This window comes from Helianthus annuus, chromosome 11, assembly GCF_002127325.2.
Source record: "Helianthus annuus cultivar XRQ/B chromosome 11, HanXRQr2.0-SUNRISE, whole genome shotgun sequence".
Classification (NCBI taxonomy): Eukaryota; Viridiplantae; Streptophyta; class Magnoliopsida; order Asterales; family Asteraceae; genus Helianthus; species Helianthus annuus.
The window spans coordinates 133,470,430-133,485,573 of record NC_035443.2 but is presented as its reverse complement, the minus strand read 5'-3'; the positions used below and the strand labels follow the sequence as shown (position 1 = coordinate 133,485,573).

General features: G+C 36.0%; 1 protein-coding gene across 4 annotated transcripts; it reads left to right on the top strand.

Moving 5' to 3' along the window:
* The first annotated feature begins 7,704 nt into the window (after positions 1 to 7,704).
* On the top strand, positions 7,705 to 14,935 carry LOC110890267. Of its 4 annotated transcripts, none has more exons than XM_022137866.2 (12): positions 7,705 to 7,860; positions 8,808 to 10,037; positions 10,238 to 10,245; positions 11,242 to 11,399; positions 11,488 to 11,548; positions 11,650 to 11,748; positions 11,841 to 11,941; positions 12,347 to 12,460; positions 12,825 to 12,892; positions 13,692 to 13,802; positions 13,895 to 14,105; positions 14,674 to 14,935. In XM_022137866.2, exons 2-12 carry the CDS (start codon positions 8,815 to 8,817, stop codon positions 14,782 to 14,784), a joined length of 2,265 nt encoding a protein of 754 aa, XP_021993558.1. In that variant the 5' UTR covers positions 7,705 to 7,860; positions 8,808 to 8,814; the 3' UTR covers positions 14,785 to 14,935. The 4 variants fall into 4 exon arrangements, with proteins under 4 accessions (XP_021993558.1, XP_021993555.1, XP_021993557.1 ...); XM_022137863.2 differs by having other exon boundaries at positions 11,221 to 11,399; XM_022137865.2 differs by having other exon boundaries at positions 7,738 to 7,860; positions 8,793 to 10,037; positions 11,221 to 11,399.
* The last annotated feature ends 209 nt before the right edge of the window (positions 14,936 to 15,144 follow it).

Genomic DNA, 15,144 nt, shown 5'->3' with positions numbered 1-15,144 from the left:
CGACCTAGTCTATAGTCTAAGTACCAACAGACCAACTTGTGCCTGCCTTGCAGGGTTCCGCACAAGCTTACTTGCTATACTCGCTTGCACTCGCTGAACACTACACTATCACTGCACACTACCTCCAAATGAACGAGTGATTAGGTCGAGATTAGGTGTGAAAACCGCAAACTCTTGACTAAATCGCTTGTTCGACCCGCATTTTTATCTACAAACGGGGGAAAATTTGTGTTGAATCAGGAGTGAAATCCATACTTTAACGCATAATTCCTCTTTATTTAATCCGAACGGGAACGAAGTTGTTAAGTCAAGGGTGAAACCCGAACCTTGACGACTTGCTCTGTGCTTTATTTTGGTTTTACAAAACTCTCACTAAAGTCTCGACAGACTCCAACGACTTGAAGTCACATCGTAACTGGAAGGATGCGTGCCGTTCGCCCAAATCTCAAAACTTAACAACTTTCAAGACTGCAAAAAGGTCAAATCTCGGGACAGATCGCCGTCCGATCGGATTGCCATCCTATCGAACCGCAATCCGATCGGATTGCACTTGAGGTTCAACACTTAACAATTTTCAACATGTTCAAATCTGACGGATTGCCACCTGATCGGAAGACCATCCGATGGGATGATAATCCTGCTGTGAACTTGTTCTCTGAAAAATACCTCGCCGGACGGACCGCCATCCGATCAAACCGTCGTTCGATCGAACGACCTGAAAGGTAGAGATACTTCTCTCTTTTCAAAATGCTACAACGAAAACTTGAAAGCCATCATACCCAAACACATCCTTACCAAGCGAATGTCAATCCGACCGAATGGCCATCCGATCGGATGGCCATCTGATTAGATGACCATCCGAACGGATTAACATCCGATCGAATGACCATCCGATCGGATTGCCATCCGATACTTGGTCACTCTGCACCGTTTTACGCGCCGTTCTTCGCTTACGCTATCGTTAACTGTTCAGGCTAATCTCTCTCAGCGTTCCCTTTAATCCAAGAGAGTGTTTACTTGTTAAGCACAATCTGTGAGTATACTCGATCCCTTTTTGCTTTATGCACTTTTGGGTGTTACATACGTTATCTATACTCAAATCACATCGATCACACAACGCAAACACTATTTATACGCTGACCGTATTTACATGTTACATGTTATTCGATGAATGCTTGTATGTTATGTTAACAGAGTGATTGTTGCCTGACACCTTAGCAACGATAGTACTATAGTTTGGACTCAACACCTATCATGGACAAGGGTTGTTAAGGGTTTTACTTCACGTGTTCCAGTGGGGATATGTGTTGCGCATTCTACAACTCGCAGTCACGTCTGTGCATATTTCTTTGTCGATAACCTACTTGCTTTCACTTTGCTACATGTTACATGCTGGTTATGCGTAGACGATTTCGAACTCTATTATACTATCAAACTTGTATGCTCACCTTTACACTATGTGTATTGACCTTTATTTAACATATGTGGCAGGTGTTTGAGATGCTAGGATGTTGCTTGCTTTTCATGGAATCAAGTAGGATTGAGAGTCTAGAAACAAAGACAAATTATTTTATTTTAATCTGAGTTGTCGGAACATGTTATTCGTCTTTGAGATACCGCTATCTGTAATAATGTACTTACTTAATAGGTTATGGTATGACACATAATATTAACTATTCGGTAAAGTAGTTGTTATGGAATTTCTCTTGGACAATCGGTTTCGCTCAGTGCCATGCCCCGATGTTTCCGCCATCGGTTGGGGTGTGACAGTTTGAACCTGATATCTCGAACCCGTCCAGATGCATTGAACTAGCAATTACCCAACAACTATTTTAATGACTTTTTTTACCATCACAATACATTTGATGTCGATTTTTTGATCTTTTTTTCATTCCAAATGTTAGAATACGGGTATGTTTGGCAAAAGTAGCTGTTGGTTGGTAGCTGGAAGCTGGTAGCTAGTGGCTGGAAGCTGTTAGCTGGTAGCTGTAGCTTTTTAGATATATTTGGTGTTTGGCAGAGTAGCTGAAGCTTTTAATAAAATATATAAATGACCAAAATGGACATAACTAAAAATTTAAAAAGTTTATTCATTAAAAAGTTCATTATCTTTAGAGGTTAAAAAGTCATTTTTTCCTAAAAGCTTGTAGCTCATTCTAAACGCTAATAGTAGGAACGTTCAACCAAAAGGTTTAAGCTCCTTCAACCAAACAAGGCTTTTTATTGAATAGGACCTTTTTCTTAAAAGCTTAAAGCTAGAAGCCCCTAAAAGCTCCATGCCAAACATACTCTAAATATGCATTAAAGGTGTTGGTTAAATCACAACACTAAAAAACAAAAGAATAAACGCTCCCGAAACGCTATGGAATCGAAAGCGAACATCAATATGTCAATATGGGTTGTTCCTCTACTAAACTTACTGAAGATGACGAATCAAATGTAAAAAAAGTTGTATTTCATGTCGTAAGTTTTTTTTAATAAAATTATATATTCAGTTTAGTTATTATATTACAAAATAAATAAAGTAAGAATTTTTAAGTTATTTATGTTTATTATTTTTTTTGAGAATTTTATATTAATAGAGTTGAACAATAGGGTTGAACTCAGTTTGTGAACTCAACCCAGTCCCAACCCAACCCGAATCCGTTTCATAGGGTTTGGTTATGTGGTCTCCCAACCTGGTTAGAACCCAACCCTGTTTGAGTGCATGCCAACCTGATTTGAATATTTTTAACCTAGCCCCAACCAGGTATGAACCCGGTTCGGGTTGAAATCCTAACCCGATTTGTGCACCTTTACCTTGAGGTTACACCACAATATGCCAAGTGTCACAAATTCATCTCATTTATTATATTATATAGATATAGATTTAGGGTGTACGGTGTGGGACGCGGCAACGGTCGGCAAACACCGGCGCCGATGTTTTTGGGACGCGGCAAAGGAAAGGAATCGGGGACAGCATGCCGAATCGGGAAGAATGATTTTTGACCGTTGTTTTGTCCTCCAACGGTAATAATAACGTTAAAGGTAGAAAAAAAATTGTTTTGAAAAATTACACCATAAATACTACCCAAATATTTTGAAAAATTACACCATAGTCTTAGTCTTGAACTTTCATTCTGATCCTCTTTTACATTTCAATCTACAACACTTTCAATTATTTTGAAAAATATGGAAGGCTCAAAGAAGGGTGAAGGCAAGAAGAAAATGGTAGGGTCCGGTTCAAAGTCGAGGGCTCAAGATAAACGTGGTTCGGGTGGTACTAGTGTCCCGTTTAATCCGCAACTTGGGTTTGCGAATCAAACCCAACCTCCATTTTATTTTAACCAACCCATGCATCAACCTTTCAGTTATGATACCCAACCCACCCAAAATTGGATGCAATACGGTCCGAGGATGACTCAAGCCGGTTATTATGATTACTCCCCAGAAGCACAAAATGCTTTTGACCCGTTTGCTTTTTAAAACCCAATGTCACAATCACCGAGAGACGTACAACATGAAGCCGATATGGAGTTCGTGCCGGAAACCCAAGAACAAGAGTTAGATGATGATGATGATGATGATGTTGCGGATGAACCGGAAAGAAAAGGAAAAGCCAAACGGGAAAGTTGGTCGCCTAGACAAGAAGAGGCGTTGGCAAAGGCTTTTGTTCATTGCACTTTGAATAAAAAGAAAGGCAATCAACAAAAGAAGGATGGCTTTTGGAAGAAAGTTCTAAACCACTACAATGAAACGGTCGGAGGAAGTAACCGAACTCACCACCAAGTTCGCTCAAAATGGATGACGATGCAAACAAAAATTAACACATTCAATGGTCTATATCATCAAGCGGTAATTTTTTTTATACGGTTTATTTTTTAACGAAATATTTGGATTTAGTTGTTGATAATTTATTATTTTAGGATCGTTTACGTCCTAGCGGGAGTGACGATGCTTATGTAATGAAACAAGCGCTAAAGGATTACAAAAGCAAAGAAGAAATTGATTTCGCTCATGTTGCGGCTTGGGAGGTTGTTAGAACAAATCAAAAGTGGTCGCCGGTATCTTTGTTGAATGAAGAAAGCTCCGGTTCGGGTCTAAAAAGAAAGTCATCGGATTCGGGAAATTATACACGAGGATCACCGAATTTCGAAATCTCGAGCGGATTCGATATTCCCGACATAAACGAGGATCCTTCACCACCACCACCAAGACGACAAACGAGAAAGGAGAAAAAGGACAAAGGGCCGTCTTCAAGAAACGAAGATCCAAGAGATATAACACACAAATTCGAAGAGTACAAGGCCATGAAAAAAGAGATAATGGAAATTAAACGTATACGAGAAGAAAAATATTTGACCTTGGCAACGAGAGGCGTTGCGACAAACAATGTTCGACAAGGACTTGGAGACGTATAATCGGCCTACCGACAATGTTCACCCTGCGATGTTGGAAATCACACTCGCTAGAAAACGTGAGATCGCAAAAAAATATGGATGGCCTTGTGATTTTTAGTTTTTTTTTAAGTTAGATTTTATTTAAAATGTAATCTTTTATTTTTATTTAAGATGTAATGCTTTATTTTTAATTAAAATGTGATGCTTTATTTTTATTTTTAAAAAGTTTATGTTTTTTTCATTTTATCTTAAATATAAAAAAAACATAAAATAAAAAAAGTTTGCCACTCAGCAAGTGTTTAAACCACTGCCAACAATTTTCAGCAAAGTTTAAACACTTTTGACTGATTGACATGGCGCGCTCTGATTGGTCGGTTTTTTGGTTTGCCACTTCAAAGTGTTTAACCACTCCTTACACCCTTAGAAGGTTTAAGCATTTCAATATCCTTTGGACAACTTTTGACCCATCTGACACGTCGAAATAATATATAATCTCTATATCAACTTAATTATAGGTAAATAGGTCGACATTACCACCTTTAACCCATTTGATCCATCAATATGAAATATAGTCTATTATTATTACATATCTAGTTTCTTGTGAGAGTCGTAAAAAACGAATATACCATAGCTTCTGTTTAATATCTTCAGAAACTAGTAAAACCATAGCTTCTGTTTAATATAAATGCAGTCAAACTTATAAATTACATATAAATGCTGACTTACTTTTGCAGGCGGTTGTCCAAACTTGAAATGTTGAAGCGTCGTGGCAAGGGACCGCCTAAGAAAGGACAAGGAAAACAAGCCGCTAAACATAGGAAATAGAGGTTATTGTATTTGGATTTTTCATGTTGGGAGATTGCTTAAAAGCTATTGAATTTGAATAACTCATTTGCTGTTAACTACATGGTTGTTGTTGGTAATAGGCCAACATTCATTTTCTTGATCGGCTAACACTTGTTCCTCCTTTTAGAATGTCGGTTTTAAATACATATAACGTGGATGTGTGCTTGTTATATTGAGTGGTATATTACATCTATACTATATAATAAAAGAAACCATATAAGGGACACATGACATTCTACGGAGTACTCTATATGAGATTTTTCCGCCTAAAATATTATATTATAATTAATTAATATATCCAATCATTCTAGATTTATTTAATCCGTTTGGATATCTAATAATATATATTAATCATGATATTGGATAATTAATAATATGATATACTAATTTTATCATGCATAAAAATTTAATAATATGTTAATATTATCCTGCCTCTTTTTTACATATTTTATATTAATTAAATAAATAATAAATCAATATTAAATCTTATCTTACTCTAAACTTTGAACAGATGCTATACAAAATTACATTTATTTAACCCATGTATTACACGGGGATTCTAAATTTATAATTTCTTTGTTATTTGGTATATAAAATTATATTTATTCAACCTATACAACACACATGTTTTTTAAAGATATAACTTTTTTAGTATTTAGTACACAAAATTACATTATTCAATCCGTATAATACACTGGGTTTTAAAAGATATAACTTTCTTATTATTTGATATAAGAAAATTACATTTATTCAACCCATACAATACACATAGATTTTAAAGATATAATTTTTTTAGTATTTCATTATATAAAATTATATCTATTCAACCCTATAATAAACGAGTGTTTAAAGATATATTGTTTTATTATTTAGTATATAGAATTACATTTAGTCAACCCGTGTAATACACGGGGTTCTAACCTAGTTCATACCATAAAGACTATGCATTTATTATCAACTATATAAGAAATAAGTGTAAACATATCTAATCAAAGAGTAAACTGCCAAAATGGTCCCTGAGGTTTGATCATTTTAGACACTTTAGTCCAAAACTCAAACATTTTGAATTTGGGTCTCTGTGGTTTCAATTTTGTTGCCATTTTCATCTAAAAGCAAAATCTGGTCAGATTTTTCAGTTAACATCTAGTTTTTTTTTTGTCTTTTTCCCCCCTTTTAATGAAGGTTAAAATGGTCAGATTTTTTAATTTGTTATAATAAAATCTTAAAAGATCATTTTACCCTTCATTAAAAGGCAGGAAAAAGAAAGAAAAGTTGGGTGTTAACTGAAAAATCTGACTAGATTTTGATTTTGGATGAAAATGCCAACAAATTGAAACCACGGGGACCCAAATTCAAAAAGTTTAAGTTTTAAACTAATATGGCAAAAGTGACTAAACCTCAAGAACCATTTTGACAGTTTACTCTCTAACTAAATCATATCTTCTAAATGGAAAGAATTTTATAACAAATTCTAAGTGACATATTCTAACATGTTAACCTAAGTCATGAGACTGACATTCGATGTACCCTTTAAAAACCAAAGATTGTGCTTAGCTACATGAGTACATTCTAATGTCCCCCCCCCCCCCAGATGAGACATGTCGATATACAATGCTTACGACATGATGTGCTAATACACCCAAGAGATATGCCGATGAGAATCTTGTAATGATTAATTCCCTCCTTTGTTAGGAATGTGTATTGAGGTATGATATTAGTTTTAAATTTCTTATTGTAGGTATGAGATGAGTATGATATTAGGTGATACCTGATCCAATTACATAAAACATAATACTTGTTTACCAAAACTATACTTGTAAAAAAATTCTCTTTGTTTTTATTTTCCATTATATAGACCAAATCAATTTGTTTGGTTTGGTAAATTTAGACCTCATTAAACAACATACGGAATCTTTTCTACCGTCTTAAAACACCATTTGATTTATGAATTTCGTTCATCAAATGATATAAAAAGGATGCTTGTCCAATAAGCTATAAGAATCTTTATACAATATATATCCAATTTTTTTACTTCATAACAAATAGATTTGCTATATATACACGTGTGTGTATGGTAATATTTATATTCAGGTGATACTATTTTTACATAGTTATAACGAGAAGTGCTTAAATAAGATATTTTGTCCCAAACAAGTAACAATAACACTCTTCTTCACTTGCGACTATATATTTATGAAACCTTAATAGTGAAACTCTCCTGAAGTGTGTCACATTTCTTAATAAACACGCGTTCAAATAAGATATTTTATCCTATCTTTGCTTTTTATCATGGCATAGATTCTTGAAAACCTAACCAAGTGGCAAGTAACCACTATATGGATGATTGTCATGAACATCAAAACACAAAAATCTAAAAACAATCAAATCATAAATAAATAATAAAAGTTACAACTTATTGTAGCTCTAGAATACAACTTTTAGACCAACTTTTGCAAACTTATAAAAACCACATGGACTAAAACACACCACCATTCAAACATCTTCTTTTTAACTCACACCGTCACCAATATTTCATTTATTCATCTCCATACTTCACAATTTCACAAATTCATCGATCCAAATTATCCCCATTTGATCCAACAATTCACCCTTCACTTTCCGATTCAACTTCTCTGTAAGTTCTCCTCATTTTGCTACCTTCAATCCGCTTCATATCCTCCAATCGCCTGCAAAAATTTGAAACCCTAACCCTCAAATTTCATCAACATTTGAAATAGGTTAAATTTATCATATTTCGGTGTTCTAGGGTTTCGATTTTGCTTATTTTTCTTGTAATTTCTGTTTATTTGCTACAATTATGCTACAACATTTCAAATTAGGTTAAGTTTTCCTGTTACGGTGTTCTAGGGCTTTTGAATTTGGATATTTTTGCTACAGTTATTTGATTTTGTGGATTTGGTGAGTACGGCTCATTGTATGTATTTGTGTTTGGTAGTTTGATTGTGTTTGTAATTATGAGAATCTGTTGTTTTGTTGACAAGTTTTGTTGCTATATGGTTGTATTGTTTGGGGGTTTTGATGCTCGATTGACAAGTTTTTTACATACAGTGTAAAAAATAATGTTTTGGTTCACTAAGTTTGATGTTTTTGTAAAGGAAATGTATGTTTTCTTCTTAGCTGACTACAATACAGGGGTCCGACTCTCGCTTGTTTTAATAATAGATCTTGTGGACATATGGTTGTATTGTTATGGAATTATGTTCATTGTGAAGGTGTTGGAATTGAAAATTTTAAATTACAATGTTAAAGGTTATGTTTTTGTCTAAAAATCAGGTTTTCCTCCATTAAAGTTCATGTTTTCGTCTACGCTGACGACAATCTCGTGGTCCAGCTCACACTTTCTGAAAATGAACTCACTTTTTAGGGAGGAAATTCCGGAAAATTATCAGTTGATAGAAATTGATGTGCCTTTTTAGGGATATAGTGATATACACATATGGGAATGCAGATACACTATATAGGATATGATGTTTGATGTCGGTTATGGAAATGTTTGCTTTATTTCGCAGCTTCATATATGATTGTATGATTTGTTCATTTTTTTAGGGTTTGATTTTGCAGGATCAGTATGAGCGGTACGCCTAGTAAGCGCGTGCACGAGGATAGTGGAGGTCATTCCTCCCTTTCCAGATATTCCCATCCTCCGGATGATTCCGGAACATACTCCGGCATCGGGGGAGCAAACTCGAAACTACCAAATCCATCAGCTCCAACTGATTACCACACATCCTTCGATACGGGGCACGATGCGCGTATGCCTAAAGTCCCCCGTACCGAACTGGATAGCAGAAGACCACCGTTGCTTCAAATGTATCGTATGCAGCAGCCGTCATCTTTGACCGATTCTCAATCCGATCATCCTGTCAACCCTGAGGAAAGAGCTGAGATCAGAGATTCTATGAAGGTTGAGAATCGTGATGTGAATGCGGAATCGAAAGAGTTGTATCAGGGTGCTAAAATCGAGAAAGACGTTAGGTATACGGGCAGAGGGGATGATCATAAGGAAACAAAGTATGAGAGAAACGCGTATTCTGATTATAGAAATGAAGTGAAGACGGATAAGGATGGGTACAATCCAGTGAATAGTAACGTAAACGTGAAGGAATCGAAAGAGCACCATAGGACATGGAAGTATCCCGATACAACTAGCGGAAACATGGATCCATGGCATGCATCTCGAAGTAACACCGAAGGCTTGAATACCGAAGCGAAGGATCATAACGCTGAAGCTCATGAGACGGTATCGGAGAACAAGGTTGATTCGAAAGGCGATGATGTGCTCAAAGAGCGGGATCGGAAACGGAAAGACGCGAAACACCGGGAATGGGGAGAAAATAACAAGGAGAGAATCGAAGCTCGGAATAACGAGATGAAAGATCCGACAAAGGAAGATAGAAAAGACGCACTAAAGGACAAGGAGAAAGTGAAAGATCATGGTAAAAGGGATACATGGGTTGTAAATGAGAAAGACGGTTTACAACCGCATGAAAAGGAAGATGTGGATGTATCGTCGTCGAGAGGTTTGGATCTCGGAAAACAGAAAAGTACGGATAACGAAAGGGGGACTGAGAAAGATGCTGATACTGAAGGGGAACGCTCCGAAAGACGAAACAAAGGTTTCGATAAAGATTCAGATGACGGGGGTGCTGACGTGGAAGGGAGTGCTGACAGAGAGAGAGAAGGGTTTAGTTACGGTGTTCAGCAGCGGAAAAGGATGCTTCGGCCTAGAGGCAGTCCGCAGGTTGCAAATCGAGATCCCCGCTTTAGATCTCGTCCTCAAGATAATGACGGGTATGCTCGTTTATATAACTTGGTTGTCCGTTGAGCAATTCTTTTTTAAGTAGTATTATTGATAAGTGATTTTATTCCTTAATAGCCTTGATGCTGATTTCTTGTCAATTATAACTGTCATGCTTATGTAAAGCTCATTTATATGTTATTTTCAAGCTTAAGACATATACTGAAATACGCTATATTCTAAAATTTTGCAGGTCTACAGGTAAGCAGATTATCTTAAACCATTGATCAGGATGTTTTATGCTGGCTGGTTGGTAGTAACTTGAAGTTATCCATGGTGTATGCGCGCGCACACACACACACATATATATGTAGGGGATGGTTATCTTGAGAACGCTAAATATCGCGAGAACCACGAGAACGAATGAAAAAACCAATCAAAATCAATTTTTAATACAAACCTCATTATAACTAAAATACAATATTAAAAAAAAATTTACTCTTTAAATAATTCTTCTCTCATTTCAAAATCGCTCTTAATAATATTTTTTACACGTGTAAATACAACAAATTCACACATGTGTAAATATTTCTAATATTTTATTCGAATAATAATGATAAGTGTATTTTTTTTTTAATTTGAATTGTTTTTGACCAAGTTCTTGTGGTTTTTTCATTCATTCTCACGGTTCTTACAATATTTAGCGTTCTCAAGATAACCCTCTTCTCTCTCTCTCTCTATATATATATATATATTCAATTTGTGCTGTATAATATTTTGTTTGCTCTCATGTCTCACCTTTTGTCGTAGTTTAGTTTATTCTACTCTATATAAATCTGGTACAAAATAGTCATGTTTTAATCTGACGGCTCTTTTATGTTATGTTAGTTTAATCATGTGATTGTTTGATGTACATAACAATACATCTAGTGAGTACTAACTATTAAGGAGTGCAGTGTAATAACTTAAATCCCCTCATATATATTATATAGTCCTATAAAGAAACATGCACTTTTTTACCAAGTTTAATTTATTAAAAAACGCTGAGCCCCACTAGTAAATCGTAGTTATTAATATGGTAAATCTTAATTACTAAAAAATACCAAGGTGCATTCAGTAGTACATACACTAGTATTCAAAATAGCATGCTAATAAAGTGAAACTTTGCATTTTCGACGGATTCCTTTGTTCCACAAAAATGATAACTTCTTTTATGGTTTGACACATTAAATGTAGGGAAAAGTGATGTTTCAACAGTTGTGTACAGAGTTGGTGAATGCATGCAGGAATTATTAAATTTGTGGAATGGATATAAATCATCCAACGAAACTGATAAAACGTCCGAAAGCTCAAAAAGCTTTCCCACCCTTGAAATTCGTATACCCGCCGAGCATGTTACCGCTACAAATCGCCAAGTAAGATATTTGCTTCCCGTTGCACTTATTTAATTTTGAACAGCTTATCTTGATGTTTTGTTGTATACTTGTATGTTGGCATGTGCAGGTTAAAGGTGGACAGTTATGGGGCACAGATATATACACTCATGACTCTGATCTTGTTGCAGGTATTTCGTCTTTTCACTTTTTTGTATGCGTAGTCTTGTATTAGTGGCTTTTATGACACTTATAACTTATGCCTCTTTGTTTTTTTTTTTTTGTTTTCTAGTTTTAATGCACACGGGCTACTGCCGCCCGACTGCATCTCCTCCTCCACCTGCTATTCAGGAGTTAAGGACTACTGTCAGAGTCCTCCCTCCGCAAGATTGTACGTTTATATTCTCCGGCTAATTTACTGTTACCCAATTAAAAAAATATTCATTTTTTTCTAATTCAGTTATATCTCTGGTAAATATGTAGGTTATGTTTCTACTTTGCGAAACAATGTTCGTTCTCGTGCATGGGGGGCGGCTATTGATTCTGGTTGCAGTTTTCGTGTAGAGCGATGCCACATTGTCAAGGTGAGACTTCTTTTTCTTACAAATATTATTATGAGTAAAGTACACAGATGGTTCCTGAGGTTTACCAAAATTTTGGATTTGGTCCTGTGGTTTACAAATATTATTATGAATAAAGTACACATATGTTCCCTGTGGTTTGCACTCTGTAACACATTTAGTCCCCAACTTTTTCCGAATGTACATGGATGGTCCCTGTGGTTTGCACTTTGTAACGCATTTAGCCTCTAACTTGGATCTGCTGAAAGCTTTAGATGTGTTGGCTGGGGACTAAATGCGTTTGTGTACTTTTGAAAAGCTAGGGACCAAATCCAAAATTTTGGTAAATCACAGGGACCCTCCGTGTACTTTACTCTATTATTGCCATTGGCTATCCACTTATTTCATCTGTTTTTTTTTTACTCTCAGAAAGCTGGTGGGACAATTGATCTTGAACCTTGTCTTACACATACGTCAACTGTGGAACCTACTCTTGCTCCTGTGGTTGTGGAACGCACCATGACTACTAGAGCCGCAGCTTCGGTATTATATCTTTCATCATTTTATGCATCTTATTCATAAGCATTCATTAGTAACTCATCTACTTGTATGTTATATTTATTCTCTACATAATAGTAATTCTGCAATCAAAAATAATATTTCACTTATAGCCATCAAGTTGAATATGAGGAACCCATGATTTATAATGATAATTAATTACTTACTGTAGGATATTATTCATATATATTTTCAAATATATAATATTAGAGTGTCATCTCAAACCTCATCTTGTTCTTGCACTTATGCATTGTAATATTGTATTATTTTTTGTTTATCTGTCTCAATTCTCAGTTACATGTTCATTGAAAAGTATACTGCTTATATTAGTTGTCTTTTTTCTTCATAGAATGCGCTTCGTCAACAAAGATTTGTGCGTGAAGTTACATTACAGTACAACCTTTGCAATGAACCTTGGTAAACCCTTTTCTTTTCTCTTTCTTTTATTGACCCGTTACATATTCGCAGATCTATATTCTTTCAGTATCTCACGATCTTGTCAACTAGGGGTGCTCATAAACCGTTAAATCCGACTGAATTGCCCTGACCACAGTAAATCTGCTGGTTCAGGCGGTTTAAAGAACTGAGTTTTGACGGTTCAGCTACGGTTTGGAACTTGGGACCAGTCGTTTAATCTATATTATTGTTACCTTTTCATTTTTGGAGTATGCAGTTATGTATATGTAATATGTATAATATTTATGAACACTCTTTACCGTTATAAAATAATTTAATACAAGCTAAAGGTCGTGGAAAAATGGAAAAACCATTCAAACCGCTAAAACCGAGCCCTTTAGCTTGCGGTTGGGCCCAGAATTTTCATAAAAACAGGCCAACTAGAGTGCACAAATCGTTTTTTAGAACCTAAAACCGGGTAGGAACCGGGTCCAGGTTTAGTCAACAAAGTCAAGAACCGGGTAGGGTAGGAACCGGTTACGGGTACGTTCAGGTTTTTGACTGGTTTGGCCGGGTTTTTTTTGGGTTTTGGCCGGTTCGGTTTCTTTGGTTACACCCGGGTCTGGAACTGGTATGTACCCACAGGTTGGGTAGGGTAGGAACCGCCGAACCGGTTCCGTGTCGGGTCCGTAACCGGGGTTTTTTGTGCATCTCTAGGTCAAACCAGACTGTCAACACCGATATCATCAACAACTCCTTCCTCAACTGCATATTATTCGACTAACGTATGATTTTTTAATGTATATTTGTGTGTTTGAAGGATTAAGTATAGTATAAGTGCCATAGCAGACAAAGGTCTGAAGAAGCCTCTATTTACCTCTGCTAGATTGAAAAAGGGCGAAGTTCTGTACCTGGAAAGCCCTACACAAAGGTACCACCCCAGTATCATGTTGTGCTGTAACGTGACTAACGTCTTACTGAACCGAATCAATAACAAGTTTTTTCGTGTGTGTTTTTGTGAAGGTTTGAGCTTTGTTTTAATGGAGAGAAGATGGTGAAGTCGGGAAATGAAACGGATACGAATGGCGTGGACAGCGATAATAACAACAATAACCATAATAATAATGGTAATAACAATATGATGGATGTATTCAGATGGTCTTTGTGTAAGAAGCCTCTTCCTCAGACGCTTATGCGCTCCATCGGCATCCCTTTGCCGCCTGAACATCTAAAGGTATAATCTTTCATTTTGTTCCATTTCCGTTTGATTCCATTCCGGGTTTGAATAGTCGTATAGTTTTTTTGCTTGGTTTTAAAAAGCGTGCCTGGGGTGATCAGGAAAGCGCCCCAGGGCCTTGAGGCAGTGCTTCATGCACACATGGCTCAAAATTGGTCAAATTTCTAACACACACACACACACATATATATATATGTATGTATAGGACCAGGTTCTGATGAGAACTCCCGATTGAAATCTTACTTCCCTTGCGAACTTTTTAACCATTTTTTCCACAAACGTCGATGAACATCTAAGCATCTAACTAATGATGTAAATAAAAAATTACAAAATAGCATAGCGTTCTTTTACACCAGGTTTTTGGTCACTTACACTGCTGTTAAAAAAAAATACAAAAACATATGACATCACACTTTTTGGCGGGTTACACTTATGCAAATTGTTGTTACACTGATGTAAAGTTTCGTATTAGATATATATTTTTTTTATTTAAAAGTTGCATGATTTTAAAAAATTAATCTCACATGCATGAATCTGATGGAATGGAGTGTTGGTGTTTGGACAGGTGTTGGAAGAGAATCTTGATTGGGAGGACATCCAGTGGTCACAAACAGGTGTTTGGATATCAGGAAAGGAGTATCCTCTTTCCAGGGTCCATTTTCTATCCCCTGTCTAAAATCATCATACCCTTCCTTCAACTTATGTTTTACAAACAAGACAAACCATGTTTGGAAGATTTTACATTATGATAGATGTTTGTTGGATGAATTTGGAATTTTATATTTAGTCACATCTTTTTAAGCTATCTATAATTTTTATTTACTTCATCTTCTCTGTATCTTATTTGCTTTCGTGTATAGTGGGCATCTTGGTAGATTTGATTACATTTATGTTTTTTTTTTGAGCGGCAAACACACTATATGTGTATATATAGAGCCCAACAAGGAGCTGGGGAAAAACGATACAAAACGTTCAGCAAAAAAGAAAATTACAACATACTCGATACATCGAACGAAACCAATTCTCCCAATCAATC

Bases quoted from the DNA above. Each gene is read 5' to 3' on its own strand.
- LOC110890267 (XM_022137863.2), top strand. From the start codon at position 8,815: ATGAGCGGTACGCCTAGTAAGCGCGTGCACGAGGATAGTGGAGGTCAT. The intron at 11,400-11,487 runs GTAAGATATTTG...TGGCATGTGCAG, and splicing joins TTACCGCTACAAATCGCCAA to GTTAAAGGTGGACAGTTATG. The intron at 11,942-12,346 runs GTGAGACTTCTT...TTTTACTCTCAG, and splicing joins AGCGATGCCACATTGTCAAG to AAAGCTGGTGGGACAATTGA.